At 42.7% G+C, this 27,849-nt stretch overlaps 1 protein-coding gene across 2 annotated transcripts in view; it reads left to right on the top strand.

The window, feature by feature from the left end:
- The first annotated feature begins 3,620 nt into the window (after window positions 1–3,620).
- Window positions 3,621–27,849, top strand: part of LOC109916707 (SH3 domain-binding protein 4) — a 57,559-nt gene continuing 33,330 nt past the window's right edge. The window contains exons 1-2 of one of the 2 annotated variants that reach the window (XM_048599354.1): window positions 3,621–3,689; window positions 24,496–24,729. In XM_048599354.1, the coding sequence (XP_048455311.1) occupies window positions 24,612–24,729 (118 nt within the window). In that variant the 5' untranslated portion in view covers window positions 3,621–3,689; window positions 24,496–24,611. The other variant, XM_020516476.2, reaches the window with a different exon arrangement.

Below are 27,849 nucleotides of genomic sequence, written 5' to 3'. Positions count from 1 at the left end.
CATTGTTGTGGCACTGCAGGAGGCCCAGGATGGACATGTCGTCTGAGGAATGGGAGGGGGAGTTGAAATGGTTCGCGACTGGGAGGTGCAGTTGTTTGTTGCGAACCGAGCGTAGGTGTTCTGCAAAGCGGTCCCCGAGTCTCCGCTTGGTTTCCCCGATGTAGAGGAAGCCACACCGGGTACAGCGGATGCAGTATACCACATTGGCAGATGTGCAGGTGAACATCTGCTTGATGTGGAAAGTCTTCTTGGGGCCTGGGATGGGGGTGAGGGAGGAGGTATGGGGGCAGGTGTAGCACTTCCTGCGGTTGCAGGGAAAAGTGCCGGGTGTGGTGGAGCTGGAGGGGAGTGTGGAGCGGACAAGGGAGTCACGGAGAGAGTTGTCCCTCCGGAAAGCAGATAAGGGTGGGGAGGGAAAGATGTCTTTGGTGGTGGGGTCGGATTGCAGATGGCGGAAGTGTCGGAGGATGATGCGTTGGATTCGGAGGTTGGTGGGGTGGTACGTGAGGACGAGGGGGATTCTTTTTTGGTTCTTACTGCGTGGACGGGGTGTGAAGGATGAGGTGCGGGAGATGTGGGAGACACGGTTGAGAGCATTCTCGACCACCGAGAAGGGGAAGTTACGGTCCTTGAAAAACGAGGACAACTGAGATGTACGGGAGTGGAATGCCTCATCCTGGGAGCAGATGCGGCGGAGGCGAAGGAATTGGGAATAGGGGATAGCATTTTTGCAGGAAGGTGGGTGGGAGGAGGAGTATTCTAGGTAGCTGTGGGAGTCGGTGGGCTTGAAATGAATCTGTGCTGGCTCATTTAAAGCACAAGCCAGATCCACAGCCCTGAGATATGTTGGGTGGCAGGGTGCCTCAGTGGTTAGCGCTATTACCTCAGAGTGCCAAGAACCTGGGTTCAATTCCAGCCCAGGCAACTGACTGTGTGGGTTTCCTTCGGGTGCTCAGGTTTCCTTCTACAGTCCAAAGATGTGCAGGTTAGATGGATTGGCCGGGCTTAGTTGCCCACAGCGTCCATGGATGTGTATGCTAGGTGAGTTAGCCATGGGAAATGCAGGATTACGGGGATGGGGGATGGGGGGTTGGTGGTAGTACGGATTTGGATGGGCTGCTCTTAGGACGGTCAGTATGGACTTAATGGGCCAAATGGCCTGCTTCCACACTGTAGGGATTCTAAGAAATGGGGTGGTGTGATGGCAGAGCTGTTAGGGGTTTCACTTGAGCAATACCCTAAATGAAACAAATACATTCTTAGTGGTGTTCAGCCCCTTCAATTCTGGCAATTACATTACACTTCTCAACTTTAAAGAAGGCAATGGGTTAGTGCTTTTATTGCTACACTATTAATCCTGAGGCTCATGTAATTTTCTGGAGACCACGGGAGCTGTCAGAACATGAATTCAATAAAAATCTGAAGTTCAGAGTCTAATGATGACTATGAAACAAATGCCAATTGCTGGAAAAGCCCATATGGTTCACTATTATCTTTGAGAGAAGGAAACTGCTGTGCTTACCTGATCTGATCTACATGTGACTTCAGACCCACAGAATGTGGTTGACTCTTAACTGCCCTTTGGGCAATCAGACATGGGCAATAAATATTGCAATGGCCATCCTGCAAATGAAGAAAACAAAATCCAGACAGAACCATAGCTTTGGGAGTTCTGAGGAAGGGTCACTGGACCTGAAATATTAACTCCGATTTCTCTCCACAGATGCTGCTAGACCTGCTGAGCTTTTCCAGCAATTTCTGTATGTGTTGTTGTTGGTTGTGGCAGTGGCTTGGTTACACTTCAAAATGGGTTATAACTGGTTCTGTGCAATACTCTCCACTTGGACAGATAGAGTTAACTTGCTGAACCTGATGTTTCACTTGTAGCCATTCTCTTGAAAGTTGCTGAAACACAGCAACATGCATACTAATTAATTAATTAGAATCAGTGATCTTCACAGTCCCATTCTTTTAAAATGTATAAAGTGAACCATATTCACTCAGAATTTTCCCATTCGTAAATGCAGTACAAATATATATTTTGTGCTCTTGAGATGCTGTGTAATGCTGTAAGACAGGACTTTTAACACAGGGCAAGTGTGAGATTTATTAATGCAAAGATTGAAAAGGACAGCAAAACCATTAAAGCAAATGGAGCAGTCTTTATTCTTAAGAGCACCATTCATCAAAAATGTGGTGACATGTCTAGGACTGGTCTATTTAAAGCAGAATCTGGTAACAGGCTGAGTAATATATTTTGCCAGGATTTTTAACAGAGGAATGTGTCATTATCAGCTAATTTTGCACTATAAATGGGATGGTCTGAAAAGCAGAAATGTTTCTCGTACTGGTTTAACTAAACGATAAAGGAGTTATCAGCATGCACATTTGTAGGCAAACTTCACAACCTGTTTTAACTGAAATTTCAGTCCAGTGTGTACCTGGCACTCAAAATTACTACCCCCACCCCCCACACCACTATCAGTGTATCATGTACTGTTCCTTAAAAATGAACTATAACCAATGTGAGTCTACTTCGATTGATCACTTAAATTCACTCTCATTTAAAAAGACATATGGTGTTGATTTTAATCACTATTTTGATGGTTATTGGAATAGGCGAGGATTTACCATCTACCACATTTGTCCAATTCTCACTCACTGACCTGATATCATTGGCACTGGGTCAGTTGTGTGTGCTTGGGATTTGCACTTGGTCCAGTAAAATAAAGCTTAAATATTGACTCCCATATCAGGGGCTGGAACCCATCTGGCACTCACCTCTCCAATCCCATTTTTACACCTTACTCGCCGCTTCAAAATCGGGGCTTATAGTTTTGTTTAATTACCTGTTACAAGTTTCATTTTAGTTATTAATTTGAAAAGATCACCATGAATGATGATTTCTTCACAAGAAAACCATAGACTTGCATTTCCACAGCAGCTTTTCCAAGCTCGGGATATCCCACAGCTCTTATCAGCTGTCCTTTTGGGGTGCAGTCGCTGTTGCAAGTTAGAGGCCAGATCTGGATGAAGAGCTGAGACCTGCAACAGGGAGCTGCTCCTCCAGCTGGTCCCAGTGTCATCAGTATGGCATCAGACTCTGCACCTAAAGTGGGCCTTATGAGAGGGTATGTGATTTGGGTCTCTAACAACCAGGTAGAACTCCGATGCGGTCTTCCTTTTCAAAGTGGGAGGGTGAAAGGTGCTGCAACAAAATCAGAAATTGCTGAAAAAGCTCAGCAAGTCTGGCAGCAGCTGTGGAGAGAAAACAGATGCACGCCAGTCCTGCTGAGTATTTTTTTTTTTAAAAAAGCAGCAATTCCTGATTTTGTTTCTGACGTCCAGCATCTGCGGTTCTGGCAGCAGCTGTGGAGAGAAAACAGATGCAAGCCAGTCCAGCTGAGTTTTGTTTTAAAACCAGCAATTTCTGGTTTTGTTTCTGATGTTCAGCATCTGCGGTCCTTTGGTTTTTGATGCTGGCTATTGGGCACGAATACCAGAAAGGGGACGGCTGCTGGCTTTCACTTCCCAGAGTTGATTTGTCACTTTCAGAGACTGTTTTGCTGGATTAGGGGTGGTGCTATAAGTTGGAAAGGCGGGGTGGTGGGAAGCGGAGTGCAAGTTCAGACAGATGCAGCGGGAGTTGGGATGTGTCTGAAAAGGAGGGAAAGCATTCTCTCTGCAAAGTAAGCCCAGCCCTGTTTCCCTGTGCTCCAGGGAATCTAGAAGCCCGGTTTGCAAACCTTCTCCGGGGAAGCGCGAGCGCCGCGCAGGCTCGAGGCCGGTGGGCGCGCCTCGGGGCCGCGCGCGGCGCCGGTCCATTGTGTGCTTGGTGGCGCCGGGAGCGCGCCGCGGGCTCGCGCAGAGCGGTCGCCGATTGTGTCGATGAGGCGGGAGGGAGCGCCGACTGTCTTAGGGCGATACAGTGTGACTGCTTCTCAGTGTTACATTGTATCCAGCTTCAGGGAATTGCAACAGACCGCCAACCAACTCCAGCCCGAAAAATGGATCAGGAGCTCCAGGTTGGAGTTTCAGTTTTTTTTTATCCCCCCCCCACCCCTCTTCTGCTATGTGCTTTATGTCTGAGGAAACCGTGAAGGAAGAGGGAGACAGAGGGATTGAGGAAACAGAGGGAGAGCGGAAAAGGAGTTCAAAGTGAGAAGTTGGGTGGGGTGTTGTGGGGAGGGAGAGCGAGTGGAAGGGAGGCATGGAAGGTGAAAAGCGAGAGTGCACAGGGGAGAGGAGCAGGGTGGAGAGTAGGGGTTTGAATGGAGGAGATGGGATTGGGGTGGGGGCAGAGGTGCAGTGGAGAGTGGGAGCAAGGGTGAAGGGGGAGCGGGGCAATGGGAGGTGCAGACAGGTGCATTAACGACAGGGGTCAATGAGATGGAAAGAGTAGTTTGGGGAGAGGAGCATTGGGGGGGTGGAGAGGGGAGTGAGTAGTGTGGGGAGAGGTACAGTTAGCAGGGGTTCTGATAGTCATAACGGGAGCTGGGGAGGATGAGAGGGAGTGCAGTTGGAGAGGGATTGAGAAGGTGAGGATCAGTGTAAGTGGGGAAAGTTTTGGAAAGGGGGAGAGTGAGAGGTCCATTCCCTCAGGAGTTGACCGCTGATTGTGTTGTCCTCAGATGGAGAGTCTGAATTTGCCATTGTTCCCACTTTGTTGAGAGCTGAGCTTATGTTGCCTCTATTGTAGTGGTGCAAGCTAAGGTGGGCAGCACAGAGCTGTGGCTGGTTTCTGGGCCTCATTTAAACTTTCTGTAAGTGAATGGACTTCTGACTGAACTATAATTCCACTGTTCTCCAGGCTTTATTCTTGGATGTTGAAAATAGGGTACAGTATCCTTCATTGCTACCATTCAAACATGTTCCTGAGCCCTGTTTCCCTTCCGCACACCATAGTAAAAAAAATGTGCCCTTCTGTTTTATTTTTAGTAAAGCTAATAATTCATTAATTGTAGTAAATTTTTAACCAATATTAATTTGGGTTATAAATGTGTTACCAGTGGTGCATTCAGTTTGTCAGGTATTGCTGTTCCAATTGTGCTAAATTGTACAGAGATAGAGTTTTTGTGACTCAAGTTTTTTTTTCAAAATTCAAAATGAATTTATTTTTATCATCCAATAGGATTGGATTTAAACATACTTTTCAGTTTGTTTCAATAAATCTCTCATGGTTAACAGATGCAGTTGGAATGTGTTGGCCACCCATATGGAAACAGATCTGTTCATGGTGCTGTCTGTGTTCCTTCATAGTGTGTAGCTGATAGTAACGGGGTTTGATAACAGGGTACACTATGCTAAAAAGAGAAAGCTACCTGGTGTCTTAATTTTCTAACCTGTAAACTTAATTCAGCCTGTATGAGTCTGAATGCATAGACCAGCATTGCAGTGCACTTTAAATCAGTTCTGATTCTTTGATTTGACCCTTTGCGATCACAAACTTGGGTAGATTGGTGTGGGGTATTGAGGAGAAAGAAAATATTAACCACTTGATGCCATAATGTTAGTGAGGCTGGACTTGCTCGATGCTGCAGTTTGTCACTTTGCTGTAGCCTTACGTTCTATGCTGGTGATCAGAAGGAGAAAGTAGCAGTTCCCAGAACTTCTAAGGAGCTCTGTGGGCTGTGGCTGTGAAATCTGCATCCCGCTGAATGGCTGGCCACTACAAGAATTCAGGATCTGCCCCATATGGGACTGTGTCCAAGGAAAGCAGGGGAATAGAATAGTAATTTTAAGAACAAAAACAAAGTTGCTGGAAAAGCTCAGCAGGTCTGGCAGCATCTGTGAGGGAGAAAACAGAGTTGATGTTTCGGGTCCGGTGACCCTTCCTCAGAACTGTAATTTCTCAGTAATTTTCCTCCGTAAACTTCCTCAGTAATCTTAACATTGCATGCACCAAAAGTCTTAGTGATATGAAAGCAAAACATGCAGTTGTTGGAAATCTGAGATAAAAACAGAATGTGTTGGAAATACTGAGCAGATCAGACCACAGTAGTGGAGTATTTCAGGTCAACGGTGGGCCCTTATTTTGTCTGAGTGATATAATCAAGGTGCTACTTTTCAATACTGTGACATCGGAATCGCAGTGTGATGTGCGTATGTATATAAAACTGCCTACCCTGAGCATTAATTGCCACCTTTTCTGTTGTTAAAATGTTAATTGGAGCTACAGTGGGTCACCATGGTTTGGTTTCAAAAGCACAGTGAGGTATCATCCTGTAAATGTCATGTTCTAAATATTCACCAGTGCTAGACCAGCCTTTCTAATGGCACCATTCATATTCAAGTGATTGTGAATTTTCCAGCCTGTTTTGATTTGGATTCTGTTTAGTTTGTAGAATTTAAAAAAAAGGAGGAGGAGGGCAGCTTTTTACACAGTAAAAGATGGTAATTAATAGATGAGGCAGAGATTGGCAGACTTCAGTTTCACCACAATAATCTTTTCCTGCCATTACAGCCCCTCTATCAGGGCATCTCTTGCTTTTTGCTATGGGTTTTAAAGCAGCAGCTTTCAGGCTGCAGACGATGTACATTGCACAGGGGTCACTACCAGCAGGTATGTCGATGTGCTTTTGCTTGTTCTCAACAAAGCTGTCGTAGCATGATTGTAGCCAAGAAAACACACCAGTAATGCCAGAAGAACAGAAGGGTAAAAGCTCATAAATAAGGTCACAGGGAATTGTAATCCTGCTGACCCACTCACCCCCTCCATACCATACCATTTAATTTTAGTCTTGTGGCCTCTAAAATTGTAAACATGCAGAGAAGAGTACAAGCAGGGAAACTTGGTTTGCATTTGCCCTTCATTTTCTGTATTTGTGTTCATGCGATGGGTTTTGCATTGGCGTACTCCCAAAGACCCCTTGACATAATTTCTGAAAGCAAAGTGGTACAGTCCTTTCAGAAGCAGGAACTAGGAACAGAAGGAGGCCATTCAGCCTCTGCAGCCTGTTTTGCTGACATTTAATGAGATTGTGACTGATATGTGACCTAACTCCATGTGTATTTTGTCGCACATATCTCAGTACTTTGGGTTAACAAAAATCAGCCTGTCTCAGATTTAAAAGTAATAATACAGGGAGGCAATGATCCAGTGGTATTGTCATTGGATTGTTAATCCAGTGAGCAAGATAATATCCTGATTTCAAAACTTGTCATGGCAGACGGTGGAATTTGAATTCAATAAAAATCTGGAATTAAGAGTTTAATGATGATCATTGAAACCATTATTGATTGTCGAAAAAAAACCTGTCTCGTTCACTAATATCCTTTAGAGAAGGAAACTGCCATCCTTGCCTGGTCTGGCCTTCATGTGACTCCAGACCCACAGCAATATGGTTGACTCTTAATTGCCCTCTGGGCAATTAGGGATAGGCAATAAATGTTGGCCTAACCAGTGACAACCACATTCCATGAAAGAATTTTAAAAAATTGTCAAGCATCATTTGTCATTTGGAAAGAGATTTTGAAACTTACTACCAGCCATAGCATGTAGAAGTGATTCTCCATTCCTTCCTGAATGGTCTAGCTCCAGTACTTAAACTATGCTTTTAGCCCAAGACCAGTACTTCCCAAGGGGCAGGTGCTATAACATGAAATTTTGAGTGTTTACAGTAGCTATTGCTGCCTCAGAGTTGAGCTGTGATCAAACTTAAAGTGGTGTGCTCCCCCTCTAACTGGCCTGTGCTCTCTCATCTGCGCCCCACCCTCCATGCCACTTTTATTGAGGGCTCATGATGATTTTCATGTCTCAAGTGATGTTGCAGTGCAAATAAAGTCTGGCAAACTCAGTCCTAAAGTTACCTCGCCTGTAGAAATATTTTCCCTCCATCTGTCCTCAGTTTGCTTTAATGTCATTGAAAACTTCAATCAAATCATCCCATCACCTTCAAAATCTCAGAGTCTACTACCCTGATTTGTGCGCTGTATTCTCTCTTCGTAATTTAACCTTGGAGTCCAGGTATTATTCTGATAAATGTACACTGTCCTACCTCCACACCCTGAGGTGCACAGAAATAAACACAAGACTTACTCTGAGTGTGCTTTGTATTGTTGAAGCATGACTTCCAACCCTAGGAATAGTAAGAACCCTAGGAATAGTAAGGGCTGGAGTCAGAGATAACACAGTATGAAGCTGGAGGAGCACAGCAGGCCAGGCAGCATCTGACGAGCAGGAAAGTTGACATTTTAGGTCAGGACCCTTCTTCAGAAATGTCAACTTTCCTGCCCCTCTGATGCTGCCTGGCCTGCTGTGTTCCTCCAGCTCCACACTGTGTTATCTCCTTCCAACTCTATTCTTGTTTTAAAAGCCAGCACTCTGACCTTCATTCTTTTGTTTTTCTCTGCCTATCAATGGCCTTGTGATCGTCCATGTGCCTGGACACACTCCTTGCTGTGTTCCATCCACAAGTCTCCTAAATCCTTCAGTTCCTTGCTTTTGAAGTATTTAGGAGGTACTCTTTTCTATAATTTTTAAGCCCAAAGTGAATGATTTCTTGTATGTGTGTTTTCTGAGTCTAGATTACACTGGATGTGCACATGGTGGCCACGAGGTGATAGAATCTGATTTTTCTATAACTTCCTTGCACAGTTGCCTGTTGATGTACTGTGGCCCTGATATGAAGATGGATCATTTAGTCTAAAGAGAGGTGCAGAATGGTTGCTATCATGGCTGATCCCTTACATGTGTGGTAATTAGTGTGTTGTTTTGTTGAAGGCTAGCACTGCAGCAATATTGCAATTTCTTTTCCAAATACAACTTCCTCCTTTTTTTGTTGTGTCTAGTTTCGAAGGCATAACCAACTCCTATTGACAGGAAATGTTCAGTGCAAAATTTCTTAATAGCTCAGTCCCATTAGATTCATTTTTCACATTCTTCTTTGATTTCCACCTCAAAGACATTGTTGATGTGGTGGTTGGCTTTTCTGGGTCCCTCAGCTCACTGCCCATGCCTCACTTGACTATTAAAGTCACAAGAGAAGTGTGGGGAGACAGGAGAGGTACAGCCAAAACCTAATTATGGAATTGTACAAGACAGAAGGGGAGGTCATTTGACCTCTTGTGCTTGTATCACCCCTATGAGAAAAGCTATTTTATCAGTCTCACTGGCCTACTCTTTCCCTCATACTGTTGCAAATTTTTTGCTTTCCTGCAGTTGTCCCCAAGTCTAGGGTGGGGAGAATCAGCGTTGTTGCTATGACACCACCTGGAATGTGTGGATGTCTGATGAAGACAAGTTCTGTCTCAGTTGTGGTCCTCTGTGGAAATAGCACTCCTGATGCTTGGTGCAGTCAGCATGAGTCAGCACCTTCCAGATGAAAGGTGGTGGGGACAGCGAGATTTGTTGCTGTTTTCAGTAACATCCACCCGTATCAATATATTTCTATTCCATTGGGCACTGCTGCCATATAACGGTAGTGAGAACCCAGCCCTTGCAAAGCTGCAGCTACTGACAGTGATCTCGCTGTTTACTGGACAGTGAACGACAGTGGGAACCCAGTGCTTTTCTATCTTTTTGTTCTCAACTGCTATCCTTACAAGTACATAGCTAGATCTGAGAGAATCCAGAAAGCCTAGTTAAATTTGGCACCCAGTTAATTTTGGAGTTCAACCCAGCATATTTAAGTAAGGTCAGGAGAGACCCAATCCTGAGTGCAGCATGCCTACTGGTTTTCATAAGGATTTTAGAAGCCCCAAGTAAAATATGGGGCTCCTGCATTGACTAGTGCGCATTTTTCTCATTTTTCTAAGTGGGACCGTGACCCCCCTATCAATGTCAGTGATAAGAGCTGTAGATTAATCCAGGATAGTTTGGTTGGCTGGAGCAGAGGACTGTAACAGAGAACAGTTGCCTACAGGCAAAGAACTTCAGCATGTTGTAAACATTTAACTTATTGGCTTTGGAACTACCCAAAATGTTATCAATTATGGTCCGAAAACTGTAAGCTGCTCCTATTTTATTATACCCTTTGGCTAAGTTAATTTGGAAAACAACGGAAATATTTGTCAGTTCTGAGAGCCCAAGCAGAGATTCTTAATGGAAGATTCTGTTAACTAGATTTTATTTCTTTCTGCTGATTTCTGATGCTTCAGTCCCTCTGGAAAAAAATTAGAATGTGAAGTACATAAATTGTGGGGTACTGTTGAGCTCAAAATAGCTCAGTAAGTAATACCTCAAACTCCTCATGATTTGTTGGAAAAGACTCTGCTGCCAGAGTACTGTTATGAGTTTTTTTTTTCCCAGACTATGCTATTTGATTCCAGAAGTTTGAGGTAGCTAACTCAGTTGCCTCGATTAGCTTCAGTGCTCAATGAAGAGAGGGATTAGTGGGAATCCAGTCAGCATGTATTCTGTGCTGACTTCTGGGATGTGTGGATATCTGTGTGAAGACATGTTCCATCTAAGTAAGGATAGCTTACTCAGCCCTTGCAAAGCTGCAGCTACTGACCAGTGATCTCACTGTTCACTGGATAGTGAACTGCAGTGGGGAACCTCGTACTCTTCTATCGTTTCGTTCTCAACTACTATCTTTACCAGGACACAGCTAGATCGGAGAGGATCCAGACAGGATATCTTACTCACTGGAGTCAGTACAATTAGGCAACTCTGTGTAAGAGGGGAAAAAAAACCTTGGAGGAGGGGAGGGCAAGTGATTTTAATCGTGACATCTTTGTTTGTTATACACTCTGCCGAACCCAGTTGTAGAAGTCAGCTCTGCTGAAGCTGGAATACGCTAAAATGTGAATCCGGTCTCTTGAAGGAGCTAATTAAGTTCTTTGAAGTGAGTAGCATGTTATCTGCTTCCACCACAACTACAAGGGGCACAGTGTGTGCTGCCTGTGCTGTTGAAGACTCTATAACACCACAGCTAGCGATGCTGTAGGTGCCTGCCTCTGTTAGAGAATACGGCCAAGAAAAGACTTTCTATTCAGTTGTCTGAATGAGGAAAGGAGTAGGTGAGGGGTTGTAAGTGGGACATCAAGCAGACCATCTACAGGAGCACCAAGCCGCATGTTCAGAGGGGCAACAAGTGGGAGCCCATCGCTGATGTCAGCAACAACACACGCGCCCATGTCTTTGGGTGCTGAATTCCAGGCGCACATCAATAAGGTCAGCACCACAGACCTCCTGTAACAGGATAGTGGCAGGCAGTAGTGTTGGAGCAAATACCCTTCAAGAGAACAGGACTGCTAAATGTCAGGAAAAAAATGCAATATGTAACAGCTGGCAGAAGCAAGAATCAGTCCTCGCCAGATATTTTAAAAACAGATGAATTTTGTTCCTGCATTTGCTGTTGAAGGAACCCATTGCCTGACCAGCACTTTGAGTTTACTGCTGGTGCATTGTTGCTGTACAAGTAAATACAAGTGACTAATGCAACTGTTGCGAGAATTAAACATTTGATTTCAGTTTTTAAAAACATTTCCTTCTTGTACTTTGTATTTCTATGTTAAAATGCTATAAGGCAATTGAAATGACACTTGGCTGCATGCAACCTGCGCCCGTCATAGTTTTCTCCTCGACATCACAGCTGCATGGGTAATCAATGAGTTCCTCAGCATGAGAAGGAATGCATGAATGGGACAGAAATGGATGAATAAAGTCTTTCTTTCAGAAATTACTGGTATGTTATGCACGTTATTGGAAAGACACTGCATCACATTGGTTAGCTGCTTTCCATTATCATTTGTCCTGGCCAGCACCTATCTTTCATACACATCTGAAGAGCATAAACAATAAGAGCTAGTGTTGGTCATTCAGTCCTTAAAGCTTGCTGTGCATGTCAGTAAGATCACCTTCTGCCTTAACTTCACCTTCCTGCACTATCCCATATTCCTTGGACCCCTTAATATCCACAAATCTTTTGATATCTGTCTTCAGTGTACCTGATGACTGAGCATCTACTGCTTTCAAGTAGACAATTTTGAATATTCACAGCTCTTTGAATGAAGAAATTTCTTCTCATCTCAGTCCTAAATTGCGTACTACTTTTTCTGAGACCGACCTCATTTCTAGGTTCCCCGACCATCAGAACCACTTTCTACCTGCCATGTCTTGCCCCTTAAGAATCTCGTATGCTTTAAGGTCACTTCTCGTTCCTACAAATCCCTGGGAATGGAGAGTTAGTCCAGTCAATTATGCATAGGACAACCCCGTTTTACCAGGCACCAGTCTTGTGAAATAACAAGGTGTAGAGCTGGATGAACGTAGCAGGCCAGGCAGCATCAGAGGAGCAGGAAAGCTGATGTTTTGGGTCTGGACCCTTCTTCAGAAATGGGGGAGGGGAAGGCGTCTCTGAAATAAATAGAGAGAGGGGGAGGCAGTGCTAGAAGGTGGATAGTGGAGAAGATAGGTGGAGAGAAGACGGACAGGTCAAGGAAGTGGGGATGAAGCTAGTGGGGGTGGGGGTTGGTCAGTGAGGTGGGAGGAGCGGATAGGTGGGAGAGAAGACGGACAGGTCAAGGAGGCGGGGATGAGAGAGGGGGCTGGTCTCGGAATGAGGTCGGGGATGGGGAGATTTTGAAGCTCGTAAAGTCCACATTGAGACCATTGGGTTGTAGGGTTCCAACAAGGATCCTTTATTCGAGGAGTTCATTACACCAGGTGTGCTGTGCGCAATTGTAGTTAGATTTCTTTACTCCTTGATCACCTTTTATTTGCTACAAGGATCTATCAGCAATTGTACCATTGCATGAAATCAGGGAGGAGTCATGCAGGTAGTTGTACTGTCATGGTGAAATGACCAGTCAGATGGGAGTTTGTTAGAAATAATTAAGGTTTTTAAAGTGACAAAAGAAACTCTAATGTTTTATTTTCAAGCACCACATCCTGTTTGGCCCACAACAGTTTCAGCCTGAGGCAGCACATTTACTGCAGCACAGCTGAAAGTTGGAAGATTGTTTCTGTACAGTATTCCAGTGTTGGCTCTCCCATAACCTAATCAAATCCATATTGTTAGTAGTGTTACCCTCCTGTCAGAGCCAACTGGTGATTGATTGATTTGACCTCTTACCTCAGATTACTTCACCTCAGCACAATTTCAGTTTTTTTTTGTTGCATATCAAATGAAACCATTCCTCAAAGTTGGATTTGTGGCCTATATAATTTGACATGGACTTGTGGGGATCTGGAACTCATAGAGACAGACAGTGTTCTACATATTTAACGAGTACGTGGTTATGCACTTGAAATGTTGTAAACTGTAGGGTTACCAACCAAAAGCTGGAAACTACGATTAGGCTAGATGGTTACTTGTCTGCTGATATGAGTACGATGGGCTGAATAACCTCCTTCTATGTCATAAGTTCCTATGATTACTTCAAAATGTTGTATTCCACTAGTTGAAAACTGAAAAATAGAGTACTAGAACGTGTAACGAGGAATGTGTTTTAAAGAAGATTTGAAAGTACAAAGTTCTGCAAAATATAGTATAATAGTAAGATAAATAGTGCTTTGATCCTTGAAAGACTGGTATGACATGGGCACAATTTCAGTCAGCACAATTTGGCATTGAATTAAATGCATTCACCGGCCAAAGAAATTGTGTTTCGACCCAGTGTTGTGCTTGTAAATGTTTCTGTTTGTCTCTGCCTGCATTTATGAATTATATAGTCCCCAGTTTAGTTTGTACATTCAATAAACCCAGACTGAGGGATTGAAATTGTGTTGAAGGATTGAGTAAAACTCAGTTAACCATCATTTTTCTTTCTGAATGTATGAATACAAGGTCGCTGAAAAGTTATTTTCTTGCATTGTATATCAGGCTGGGGCAGAATCATGCAGCCATGTTTGTTTACACTTTGTTGTCTTGGCATTGTTTCAGATGTGAGGTATACTCTTGAGATTTGATTTGGTTTATCCTGGATTGGTTTTCTATTAGGGTTGAGTGTGTTTATACTGATGATACAAGACCAGGTGAAAGATATGCCACACCCTTCAGTTATCAGTGTAAACAGGGAATGTTTTGACTTTGGAAAGGGATTTTGTGGTAATTCATTAGTTCAATTTAAGTAATTACAATGGCCAGTTGTTGGGTGAACAGAATTTCTTTCAGTCCACATTCCTTGTTCTCTACTTAGTGTATCTCCTGGTTTGACATTTTAATTTGCTTGCAGATATTTGATTTGTGGTTTATTGGTGCTGCATGTGATTTCTCATTCCCACAGAATTTACAGTATGCAATACCCCATTATAATTCAACTTCAATTTTTGCCACATTAGAGGTTCTTCCCCACCCTATGCATTGTTTCGTGCCTATATTTCTAATCTCTGTTGTGCTCATCCCACCACTCTTGTCCACCTTGAAACCCAGACTCTCTGCCTTCCCAATCTCATTTTAAATCATTCTTTCTCACCTTCTGTACTAAACTACTCCTCATCCACAATAATTACAATCACCAACTTGTCTCACCTTGCCTCCTCTGTTCTGATTCTGCAGCTACCTTGGCCTCTCAGCTAAATTCTCCTGAACATATTAACGTCCATGTCATTTCATATGTCCTGTCTAATCCATACTCTCGGTCGGAAGGCCATCCCTGACCACGTCCTTTCATCTATAATTACTTTCCAATCCTGTTCCCTTCTTAGTCCAACCTGGGGCTTAGAAACCACTGCACTTAGACCTACATTTATAAAGTTCCAAACCCTAGTTGTTTGCCTGGATTTGCAAGGAGGCCCTTGGATGGATTCTTTTTCATTAAGATTGAGACGATCTATTCTGTTGTCACAGCATTCTGACTCCCCTCACCATGACCCTTCCCAGGAAACCAAACTTGCCTAAAGCTCCCACTGACCTAACCCTGAGCCTGTGTCTTTCTCTTGTTTTTCTTCTATCCCTCCCTCTCAAGCGCTCTCAAAATTGGGAGACTGTCTCTTGATTAGTCAAGCAATAGCCTGACGCAGTCATACTCGTGGAATCATACCATACAATGTCCCAGCATCCCTCGATACATGTCCTGTCCTGTCATGGCATAGTGGTACAGTTGGGAGAGAGTTGCCATGGGAGTCCTCAACATTGACTCTGGTCCTTATGAATTCTTATGGCTTCAGGTTAAACATGGGCAAAGAAACCTGTTGATTACCATATATCATATGTCACTGATATTGGAGACAGGACAATCATATTACCATATGATTTTCTGAAGAAGGGTCTAGACACGTCAGCTTTCCTGTTCCTCTGCTGCTTGGCCTGCCGTGTTCATCCAGCTCTACACCTTGTTATCTCAGATTCTCCAGCATCGGCAGTTCCTACTACCTCGATTACCATATATCATCTTCTCTGGGCATTTGAAGAAGACTTGGAGGAAACACTAAGGGTGGCAAGGGCACAGAATGTATTGATTTTGCTGGTCAGGTCCTAAAGGACAAAGCTGCTAGACTAGGTCTGCAGTGTTTACATCCTTAGCAATCTGCTGGTTGCAGATGCATCTGTCCATGACAGTATCTGTAAGAGTGACCACTGCAGAATCATTGTGGAAACAAAGTCCCAGCTTCACATTGAGAATACCTTACATTGTGTTGTGTGGCACTATCACAGTGCTAAATCAGACAGACTTTGAACAGATCTAGCAACTCAAGACTGGGCTTCCATGACGTGCTGTGGGCCGTTAACAGCAGCTGAGTTATACTCCAGCACAATTTGCAACCTCATTTCCCAGTATATCCCCCACTCAACCATTACCATCTAGCCAGGGGATCAACCCTGGCTCAATGGAGAGTGCAGGAAGGCATGCTAGGAGCAGCACACCAGGAATACCTAAAAATGAGATGTCTCCTTGCATGTCAGACGGCATAAGCAGCAAGTAATAGACAGAGCTAAACAATCTCACAACCAACGGATCAAGTCTAAGCTCTGCAGTCCTGCCACATCCAGTTGTGAATGGTAATGGACATTTAAACAACTCACTGGAGGAGGAGGCTCCACAAATATCCTCATCCTCAATGATGGAAGAGCCCAGCACATCAGTGCAAAAGATAAGGCCAAAGCGTTCACAGAAATCTTCAGCCAGAAGTGCCAAATAGATGGTTGCCAACATCACAGATACCAGTCTTCAGCCAATTCAATTCGTTCCATGTGTTTTTAATAAATAGTTGGAGGCACTGGATACTGCAAACACTATGGGTCCTGACATCATTCCAGCAATAGTACTGAAGACTTGTGCTCCAGAACTTGCTGCTCCCCTAGCCAAGCTTATCCAGTGCAGTTACAACACTGGTATCTACTTGACAATGTGGAAAATTGCCCAGGTAGGTCCTATACACAAAATGCAGGAGAAATCCAACCCTTCTAATTACCGCCCCATCAGTCGATTCTCGATCATCAACAGTGCTTTTTAAGCAGCACCTGTTCAGTGACGCCCAGTTTGGGCTCCTCTACGGCCACTCAGCTCCTGACCTGATTGCAGCCTTGGTTCAAACATGGACAAAAGAGCTGAATTCTGGAGGTGAGGTGAGAGTGACAGCCCTTGACATCAAGACCGCAACAAGGATCATAGATCAAAAATCATAGAATCCCTACAGTGTGGAAACAGGCCCTTCGGCCCAACAAGTCCACCCAGACCCATCCCCCTATAACCCACACACCCCTGGACACTACGGGCAATTTAGGATGGCCAATCCACCTAGCCTGCACATCTTTGGATTGTGGGAGGAAACCGGAGCACCCAGAGGGAACCCACGCAGACAATGTGCAAACTCCACACAGACAGTCACCCGAGGGTGGAATCGAACCCAGGTCCCTGGCGCTGTGAGGCTGTAGTGCTAACCCACTGAGCCACCGTGTCGTCCTGAATAGGAGTCAGGAGGTGAGTTACTTGCTGCAGTATTCCGAGCCTTTGACCTGCTCGTGTAACCAGTATGTTAAAGCTGCGAGTCCAGTTGAGTTTCTGATCAATTGTAACTCCCAGGGTGTTGATAGTGGGGGATTCAGTGATGTTAACATGCCAAGGGGCAGAGCTTAGATTGCCTCTTATTGGAGATGGTCATTGCCTGGTATTTGTGTGGCACAAATGTAACTTGCCACTTGCCAGAAACTCAACTGGACTCGCAGCTTTAACATACTGGTTACACGAGCAGGTCAAAGGCTAGGAATACTGCAGCAAGTAACTCACCTGACTCCCCAAAGCCTGTCCATCATCTACAAGACACAAGTCAGGAATGTGATGGATTTCTCGCCACTTGCCTGGATGGGTCTAGCACCAACAGCACACAAGAAGCTTGACACCATGCAGGACAAAACAGCCAGCTTGATTGGCACCACATCCAGAAACATCCATTCCCTGCACCACGAACACTCAGTAGCAGCAGTGTATATTGTCTACAAGATGTGCTGCAGAAAGGCAGCACCTTCCAAACCCACAACCACTTCCATCTAGAAGAATAAGGGCAGCAGACACATGAGAACGCTGCCAGCTGTAAGTTCCTCTGCAAGCCACTCGCCATCTTGACTTGGAAATATATCGCTGTTGCTGATCAAAATCCTGGAAATCCCCCTGCCCCACCCTGCTCTCCCAAGAGCATTGTGAATCAAGCTACAGCATGTGGCCTTCAATTCCAGGAGGCAGGTCACCATCTTTTGAAGGGCATCTAGAAGCGGGAAATAAATGCTGGCCCAGCCAGAGATGCCCACATCACATGAGTATATTAAAAAAGCCTGTACTCATTCTTACAATGTTCTTCTGGTCATCTTCCTTAAAGTCTTAACCTTCAGTTTATCTAGCCCTCACTTTTGTTCCGGTGCTCACTAACCTTCACAGGTTCTTGCTCGCTCAATGTCCTCAAGTTAAAATTGACCTTTTTTAAAAAAAAATCTCCTTATGGCTGCGTTCTCCGTAGCCTTTAAATTCTAAAACTTCCATTAATGTAAACTGAAAGAAAAGTTAAACAAGAGATGAGACACTAAGGTCAAGAACAAGACGAAGAATAAATATCACCACATGCCAGAAGTATAAAGAGACCATTTTGTGAAAATTTGAAGTATAAAAGATGTCAGTAAAAGCTTACTAAACTGCCTGTGTTGCAATGCACACAATGTTCAAAATAAAATAGAAATGCTAGAAGCTATGTCTTCTGGAAAGAACGTTGCCAAACAAAATGGTAAAGCAGTGGAAATATTTAAACAATGGTCATTAGAGTTCAGATGAAATATATTCTTCTTAACAAAAAAAATCATACAAGCCTGAAGTGCAATATCCTGGATGAGTTCGCCTGTAGTTTCCACTTGGCTCATCTAAAATTGGTGAAACCAGCACAAACGTTTGTAGAATTTTAAGCACACATTACTTTTAGTGCACACTGCGGTTGTTTATTTGCACTGATTTTAAAAAGCATCGCCTAGAAGCAGGTCCATGGCCAAAACCAGCCCTGCTCCTTTATCACATCCCTCACTACTTGAGATTTCTATTTGTTATGCCCACTTGATGCAAGCACTGAATATTAAATTGGCTGCTTTGGGTGAGAGGACAGAAATGACCTCCTGTTTTAAAAACTTTTGAATATCATTTTCTTAACTTTTACTAAGAAATTGATGGTTGTATCCCAATGGGACTAGCAAGTGATTCTGTAATCATTCTAAAGAGCAATTTTCAGGACTGTAATTAAATTCTACTTGCTCCCTGCTTGACTAGATACTCTATTTTCAATTTTTAATTTTTATGGTGAGCCCATTTGCAGATCCATTGGGTTCCCACCTGTCAAATTATTTTCCCAATGCATTTAAGCATCCATTTTTCAAAAAAAATTCTAAACTGCTTCCTGACTTTCAATGGTTTATGGCTGATCTTGCATTTTGCCTTGTGTAAATCGGCTTACAACAAAACTTGTGGGAAAGTAAATACTTTTCAGAACTGGCACGGTTTTCACCTGGATTTCTGATTCAGTCCAAGGCGGAAACTTAAATTGAAGCTTTTAAACAAAGGTACACGTTAAGTACGTGGACAAAAAGGAGAAGATAACAAAAGGCAATAATGACAGGTTGGAATTAAGTCCAAAAACAGCTTAGCAGGTGAAGTGAAACTATTAAATTTGATTATTAAGGAATAGTATTCTACAGAAACATAAATAACAAAAGATAAACCAGAACAAGGATAGGGCAATGACAGTATAATCTCTCACATACTGACCGTTAAACACAGCCCTTGCATCAGCATTTACCACAGAAGCTAGTAAGGTAATATGATGTTAAAGAATTTTACAAAATCTTTAAGATGGAAAGTTGATAAACAAAAAAAGTTTAGTGAGTATGAAACCCATGGTCTCTGGATGGATTACAATGAAACATTTTTTTAAACCATTATGAAAAAAGACTGGAAACATTAGCAGTTATTCATTATTCTTTGTTAATGTATTCATTAGAAATGACAGTGTTAAGGAGCGAGAATGAGAATGTCTTGGTTACTGTATAAACTAGTTAGCAAAGATTGGTGGTAGGAAAACTAATGGAATTGTTATTTAAAGATGGAATATTAAAAAAATCTGGAAGCTGAAAATATAATTGACTAATCGGCACAAATTTCAAAACTGTGTTTATATTCCTACATTGGACGAGAGACCCAGAAACAGTCTATTCATTACAACCATTCATTATATTCATTGTGATATTAATACTCAACACAAGCCTCCTCCCATTCTTCCTCATCCAACACTATCAACACAATATTCTGTTCCCTTCTCCCCATACTTTGATTATAAATTTCTAACTAAGATTTGATATCCTTATTTTTCCTGCCAATGTGCCTTTCACTTAGCGAGACTGAAATTTGATTGCATTCTGTCAATTTTGCACTTTTATTAAATAAAGCCTATTGTAGTTATCCTAAGTTTCAAAACCACCCAAAAAGAAATCTGGTGTCAATTGCAAAGTTAAACATTTGCAGAGTAGGATTTCAAAATAGGATTTGTGAAATTAGATTTCAAAAGGACAAGTGATCCTTGACTAACATTATCTTTGGCAGAGTAATAGCAAGAGCCACTGATGGTAATGTAGAAGATGTACTATATCTATACTTTCAAAAAGGCCTTCAATGAGTAGACTCAGCTTAGAACTTTGGAGTCAGGGACAAGTAAAGAATGAGTAGAAAGAAAAGATTTGTATTTATTATCATGCTTTTTATGACCTTGTTTTATCTTAACACTGCACACGCAAGTGGGTACTTCTAAGATACATTGAGTGGGAAACGCACGAAGTGTTCAGGTGTTCAGACTAGAAAATGGTGGCAAATAATGCAGGGATCATGGACATGGGAATCAGAAGCATGTTTGCAAACTTTAACAGACACCAATTGAGGAGGTGTAGCAATTAAGGAAAGTTGCAGCAAAATACAGGATGATGTTTGTACACAGGTAGAACAGAGATGTAATAAGTAAAAGAGCTTCAGTATAGACAAGTGTGAGGTAATGGACATCCGTCAGAATAGGACGGAAGTCATCTCTTATTTCTAGAGAGAGAGAGAATTGAAAAGTGGAGAAGTTATGTTTATAAACTGTCCTGGATTTTGATTAGGTCTCTCTTTGAGTAGTTCTGGGTCTCCCTGTTATAGAAAAAGCAAGGAGGTGCTAGAGCAAATGTAAAATAGATTCATAGGGATGACACACCTGAGTAGAAGGGACGAATAGGGCAAGGCCCCTTTCTTTAAAGAAAAGCATGACAAGGAGTGAGCTGATAAAGATCATTAAAATGTGAACAGTGTGGACTGATGGATTGCACAGAAGTTATTTCTAACTGTGGGTGGAACAAAGCTAGGGTAAAGCTCTGCTAGTCCTAGAGGACCTTGGACCTGCTCCCTCTTTAGAGAAAGACGACTGATGATGAGTTTAACCTGAGGGCCACTATGCCTCGGGCAAGGGAAGAACTTGAGAGATTTGACCTTCATGGTAACCTCAGCTAGAGTGGGAATTGAACCATATTGCAATTAGCAAACCAGCCATCTAGCCAACTGAGCTAAGCAAAAACTAAGGAGGTTCCAAATAAATGTCAGTAATTAATCCAATAAGAAATGTGGAGAGAACTGCTTTACCAGAGATTAGATTTGGATACACACGACAGGGAGTAGTGGAAATGAAAATGAGAAATGCATTTATCGGAAAATCATGAAAGAGAAAGGTTGTGCTGTTAGACAAAAATGGGGGAGGAGGCTCATGTAAAGCATGCACACCTATTTTGACCAGGTAGTCTAAATAACCTTTTGCTCTGTAATGTAATATCTACCTAATGTTACATAATTTCCTCTAGAGTATGTTGATCTTTAGCAATGACCTATGTGAATCAATGTGCGTGCATTAACGTCTGTGAAAGGTGTGACATGTAGGAACTGACAGTTGCATTTTCTAAACCTTGACGTATGACGATCACTGCAATTGTCTAAATAATTTAGTGTGATGTGCCAGTTTTGTCAGGGCACAAAACTGCTCCAGTGAGGTATTGCTGCACCTTAATTTTTCTCATTATTCACAAGATTCACAAGCGATGTCTATCTGCAATCAGTGTAATATGACTTTTGATGCTCTCTAAGAAAACGTTGGCAGTATATGGGGCTAAGGATTGAACAACTTTAGTCGACACTCAGTCTGCCACGCACAGGGATGCAAAACATCTAAGAGGTGTCAATGGAACTCTTACTACAACACTTTGTGCCAAGATTTCTGTTAAGAAAGAATTGCATTTCCTCAACACTTCCAATAAAGTCCTAAGGCCAATAAAGTACTTTGGAAATGTTGTCACTGTAGGAAAAATGGATACTTTGTACAAATTGTCAATCTCCTATAAGCAGCAAAGTGACATTGCCCACGTTTTGTATGTTGATTGAGGAACGAATATTGGTGAGGACTTAGAGGAAGCCTCCCCTGCCATTCTTCGAATAGTGCCATAACATTAATGAGGTTACTGGGCAGAGCTGTGGGTTACCATCTTATAAACATGGCATCTCAGACAGTGCAGTGCTCCCTTGGTATTGCTTGAAGTTTTGAACACGCTTCACTAGAGTGGACTCAAACCCTGACTGCCTCAGATTTGCACCAAGACAAATTGTAGCAAATTACAGCAGCAGACTAGAATCTCTCTGTCAGCACACAGACCCATTGTCTTGCTATAACTCCAACTCAATCCTTCTTTGATTGTTGATTCCAGAGTTGAGAGGGTTGGATTATGAGGACAGACTGAGTAGACTGGGATTATACTCATTGGAATTCAGAAGAATGAGGGGAGATCTTATAGAAACATATAAGATTATGAAGGGAATAGATAAGGTGGAGGCAGGGAGGTTGTTTCCGCCAGCAGGTGAAACTAGGACTAGAGGGCATCACCTCAAAATAAAGGGAAGCAGATGTAGGACCGAGGTCAGGAGGAACTTCTTCACCCAAAGGGTTGTGAATCTGTGGAATTCCCTGCCCAGTGAAGCGGTTGAAGCTACCTCACTGAATGTGTTTAAGGCAAGGCTAGATAAATTTTTGAACAGTAAAGGAATTAAGGGTTATGGTGAGTGGGCGGATAAGTGGAGCTGAGTCTCAAAAAGGTCAGCCATGATCTTACTGAATGGCGGGGCAGGCTCGAGGGGCCGGATGGCCTACTCCTGCTCCTGGTTCTTATGTTCTTATGTTCTCTAATTGGAGGTGACTACAGCAAACTTCCCTGGCCACCCATCAAAAAAAAATAGTACAAATGCACTGTAGAGTTTTAAAACACAAGCCATCAAAGATCTAATGTAGTGAAACAGGGGTTCCGGTCGATCCATCCCACTGGATCTCTTCTAGGATAACGTAGCCCTTCTTGCCTAGCTGTAGTTCAGTGAGTAGAATGTTGCTACCTGGTCATAAATCAAACTTAGTAAAAGTCCCAGTCCAGAAAATAATTCAAGACTGACAGCTTCAATTCAGTACAGTAGGAGTACTACACTGTCCCAGGTGCCATCCTTCAGGTGGGTTATTAAACTGAAGGTCGCCCGTTGTCCCGTCACGTCAATCCTATGGTACCACTTTGAAGAAGAACAGGGAAGTTCTCCTTGCTGTCATGGGCAGTATTAATCTCTCATCTTGGAAGCAGATGATCTGCTTGTTTTGTTGGAAATTTGTGTGCACAAAATCTGCCTCTTATATTACCAGCGAGTACACATTATAAAGAACTTTGTCTGCTGGAAAGAGCTTCACAATGTATAGAGAATGTGGTAAGTGGCATAGAAATATTTACTTTTCTAAAATCTAATGCTTTTAATTTAGCTTTGTTGACAGCAGAGGAGACCCTGTTGGATACAAAGCCAATTGGAACCTTTTTCCATACATTTAGACCTTGTGTTCACATATGAACGTAGAAATTGGGTGCAGGCTAGGCCATTCGGCCCCTCAAATCAGCTTCTCCATGTGATAAGATCATGACTGATCTGATTCTGGCCTAAATTCTACTTTCCTATCTGCCTGCTATACGCTTTGACTCTCTTATCAATCAATATTTACCTTGGCCTCCACTGGTATCTGGTGAAAAGAATTCCACAGTCCAGTGACTCTTTGAAATTAATTTTTAGTCCCTCTCAGTCATGCGCAATGTTTTTTTTTTAAACAAATGGTTTTCCTTTTTAACATGTAGCTATCACACTTCAATTAAACTAAAGTTATCCAGATCAACAATTAAGGAGGGCCAATTCCAATGTTTTCATATTTATAGTATTATTACTATAACTAAACCCTCTCCACCAAGAAAAGCAACATCAAACACACAAACGCAAATAATGAGCTTACAAAGAAGGTGTTGGGGGGAGAGGTATGTGGTCCAGTCAAGAAGGTATAGACAGTTATATTTTTCTTTAAAGAGTCTTTGTGTGCAAGAGCGAAACACGTCAACCTGTTTAGCTGCTTTCTTGTTTCCTGTGTAATGGCAACGGTGCAGATATGCTGGAGTACTCAGTAAATTATTGTTATTCCAAGTTGCTTTTCACCAGCTAGTCACTCGGCTTAAAGGAGATTGAGAGAAATAAGAGCTCCGAGTATCCTTGCCGTTGTCAGTCCATGTCACTTTTTCCCTGTTTTTGCTCAAAGCAAGTTGCTGCAGTATGAGTACCTTTGTATTCCAAGTCTAGCTCCAATGTCTCTTTCATTTAACATTCCAAAGGTGACTTTTCATCTCCAATGTGAGTTTTGCAAGTTTGAGTAAGCCATGCAAATTTTTTGATACCCTGCTGAGTTTCCGTGCCTCTTGATTAAAATGGTAGCCCTTCAGCCCGTTTTGTTTATTCAATGCAGGTTATCTGGGCTTGTCAAGTGATCACAGCAGCCATGTTTGAGTTAGTCGTGATATTCTTAAATCCATTTTTAATTCACTGAATTCTTACATGTTCAAGAGAAGTGATGAAAGTTGAATACTTAGGTCTATTTCCATTTTGTTGTAACAGTTTATAAATGGAAATAATTGCTGTGCAAACTTGGGTTGCATGGAAGAATGTATTTGCTAAATTTTGGCACATTTTTAGAGGATGAACTGATGCAGTGTCACATGATTTATCTCCTAGATGATCGGCATAACAAGTGGGACTACAATAGTTGAAGAGCTGGTCATCGGATTATAAAAGCTGCTGCAAATGAACGACTTTTGTAAGCAGCATTAAATCTGATAACCAAAGGAACTATGGCAGCCCAGAGAATTCGTTCGACCAACACAAGTGGACTCCCTCGGTGTAAATCCGAAGGAACATTAATCGACTTGAGTGATGGGTTTTCCGATCTTGGTATGAATGATGTCAAAGGTAAATACTTGCGATTCATATTTTGTTAACCATCCCAGAACAATTGCATCATTAGATAGTCTGTAAAATTCTCAGGCTCCTGGAAGGCATTTGATTTATTAAATTATTAGCTTTTTTTTTTTGCTGTATAATAGCTCAATTTGTTTTAACCCTTGTTTTATTGATGTCAGTCTCTGATGACTAAATCTCATCCTAGATAAGTTCAACTCAAGTGCGTGTGCTTTTTTTTCATATCTTGATCTCTACTATTCAAAATATAACTTGCCAACAATGGAGGATGTATTACAACCTTTGCTAATTTTGTACTTGCTGAGCACCAACAGATGCAGTTACCTTTCCAATGTCATCCCAACAAGTTTACATTCCATCAGTGGCACTGGTCTGTAACTTCAACATGCTGCTTTGAAGAGGCTTACAGCAAAATAGCTATAGTTTTGACAAGTTAACCCCATGGGTAATCTACGAGGAATGCCCTGTGGGTACTTTTTGTCTGGAATCACACTCGTTGTTCTTGGATAAGCTCTGAAGGGTTGGTCTGTTCTCAAAATCAAAGAGTTGTTACAGTAATGAAGGAGGCTATTTTGCCACCATGCCTGTGCTAACTGTCCGAATAAACAATTCACCTTTTGTTATTGTCCTACCTTCTCCCTTTCTTTCAAAATAGTCATCCGAATCCTACTTGAGTGTCATGATTAAACCTGCTGCCACTATACAGTGTCAGGCCATATTCTTGTTTTAACTACTTGCTACTTAAAAATATTTATTCTCACGTCATTGAGAGAAGAACCATGTTCTCCTCTCATTCTTGATCCTTCTGCTAAAGGGGAGACTTGTCCATTTCATCTTTGTCCAGACTGCTTATGATTTTTGAATGACTTCATCAAATCTCCTTTCACCCTTCTCCAAGGAGAACAGTCAACTTCGTTATATTCTGTGTAAACGAAATTCCTCCTCACTAGGGCCAGTCTTGTGAATCTTTTCTGCACTCTCTCTAATGCTTTTACATTTTTTTAAAAAAGTGCAGCACCCAGAACTGGGTATAATGCCCCAGCTGAGGTTGAATCTGCAGGTCCTCCTTTGAAAGTACCTTCTAAACCTGTGACCCCTACCTTCTGAAAAGTCAGGAGCAGTAGACACACGGAAGCACTATCTACCGGCAAGTTCTGCTCCAAGCCACGAGCCGGGCTGACTTGGAACTCCCTCCCTCTTGACACTGAGATTGCACCTCAAGATGGCAGCTCAGCACCAAGGGCAATTGGGGATGCTCAATAAATGCTGGCCTAACTAGGGATAACCATATCCCAAGAAAGAATTAAAAACTAATCGAATTCTAGTATGTAATGGCAAAGGGAGAACGTCATGGGTCAAAGAGGAAAAAGCTTCTATGTATTTTTCAGATTAGCAAATACGGGTTCTCAAGATAAATATAGAAAGGCCTGAAACTGTTCACTGCTAAGCAGTAGTCTTTTTCAAAAACACATTGAATCGCACTTGGCTCTTGAAAACAGATGTTCAGCTACCAATAAATGTTTAACCAGTGAGGTTATAATGTTGTTATCCAGTGTATTAACTTACATTAGTTCAAATGTTACAGTGCCCCAGACTTGCATGTTATAGCCTGTTCTGCCTTGCTGCAGCGTGCCAAGAAAGATCAATCTGCAGAAATCAGGAAAGCTCCCATTAGGTAAATGGAAATAATGAATTCCCCATAGGTTTGTTGACATGCAAACAGTGCAGTAATCGCTTCAGAGTATCTTACTGCAGGAGTGCTGTTTGAGAGGCAGTCAAGCCCTGATTTGTGTCCTGGTGGTTCATTAATTGAACAGATTTTTTTGTGCAGAAGAATGAGGGTCAGAGTTGAATTTCATTGAACCTGAGCCAGCATATTGCTCAAGTGGTCACACTACCAACCAAAAGCCAGTTCTGAAATTGACCTCCTTTTACTTTTGACAACTATTATTGTTAGTGAGCAATATCCATTCTTCTTTCTGAATGAATGGGCTGATCAGGTGATAATGTGTACTTCAACAGTACAGTGAACTTAAACAAAAATTAACATTAACAAGGATAAGACTCTGAAAGTTCCATACTTACCTTTTCTTTCATGTGGCCATTTTACACTTATCTTTTGGTGATGATTCTCACTAATCAGCACGAGTTTGTTTTTAGTTCATCCCAAGGGTGATTTGTTAGTTCCAAGTGTATTTTGGCAGCCTTGTTCCCCTTTTTTTAAACTGCAGGTGAAGATGAGGCCTTGTGTTGCACAAAGTGTTTTTCTTTACAGATCATGAAACTAGGAACTGACACCTGACTTGGTCTGAAGTTGCAGACCCCTTTGAGATGCATGATGGGCAGTCCTGTATAGATGGCAAATTTTACTCCTTGTACTGTGGCAGTGGCTTTGAATAGCTCACCAAGCAGCATACTTTCTTCGGGCTCCAGTAATAGAAAGAGTCCATTCAGCACTCCGAACTTATTGCGAACCATTTAATTTGATCGTAGCTGATCTATGTTTTAACTCCATCTACCTGCTTTGATTTTGTAACACTTTTTGTACTGTTACCTAACAAAAATCTATCACTGTCCAGAGATAGTAGGAACTGCAGATGCTGGAGAATCCGAGACAACAAGGTGCAGGGCTGGATGAACACAGCAGGCCAAGCAGCATCATACGAGCAGAGAGGCTGACGTTTCGGGCCTAGACCCTTCATCAGAAAAGGGGGAGGGGAAGGGGGTTCTGAAATAAATAGGGAGAGAGTGGGAGGCGGATAGAAGATGGATAGGTGGAGAGGAAACAAACAGGTCGAAGAGGCGGGGATGGGGCCAGTAAAGGTGAGTGTAGGTGGGAAGTTAGGAAGGGGATAGGTCAGTCCAGGGAGGACGGACAGGTCAAGGGGGTGGGATGAGGTTAGTCGGTAGGAGATGGAGGTGCGGCTTGAGGTGGGAGGAGGGGATAGGTGGGAGGAAGAACAGGTTAGGGAGGCAGGGACGAGCTGGACTGGTTTTGGGATGCGGTAGGGGGAGGGGAGATTTTGAAACTTGTGAAATCCACATTGATACCATTGGGCTGCAGGGTTCCCAAGCGGAATATGAGTTGCTGTTCCTGCAACCTTCGGGTGG

Source organism: Rhincodon typus, chromosome 7 (assembly GCF_021869965.1).
Source record: "Rhincodon typus isolate 14 chromosome 7, sRhiTyp1.1, whole genome shotgun sequence".
NCBI lineage: Eukaryota > Metazoa > Chordata > Chondrichthyes > Orectolobiformes > Rhincodontidae > Rhincodon > Rhincodon typus.
The sequence above is the reverse complement of the archived record's forward strand: the minus strand, read 5'-3'. Positions and strand labels throughout refer to the sequence as shown.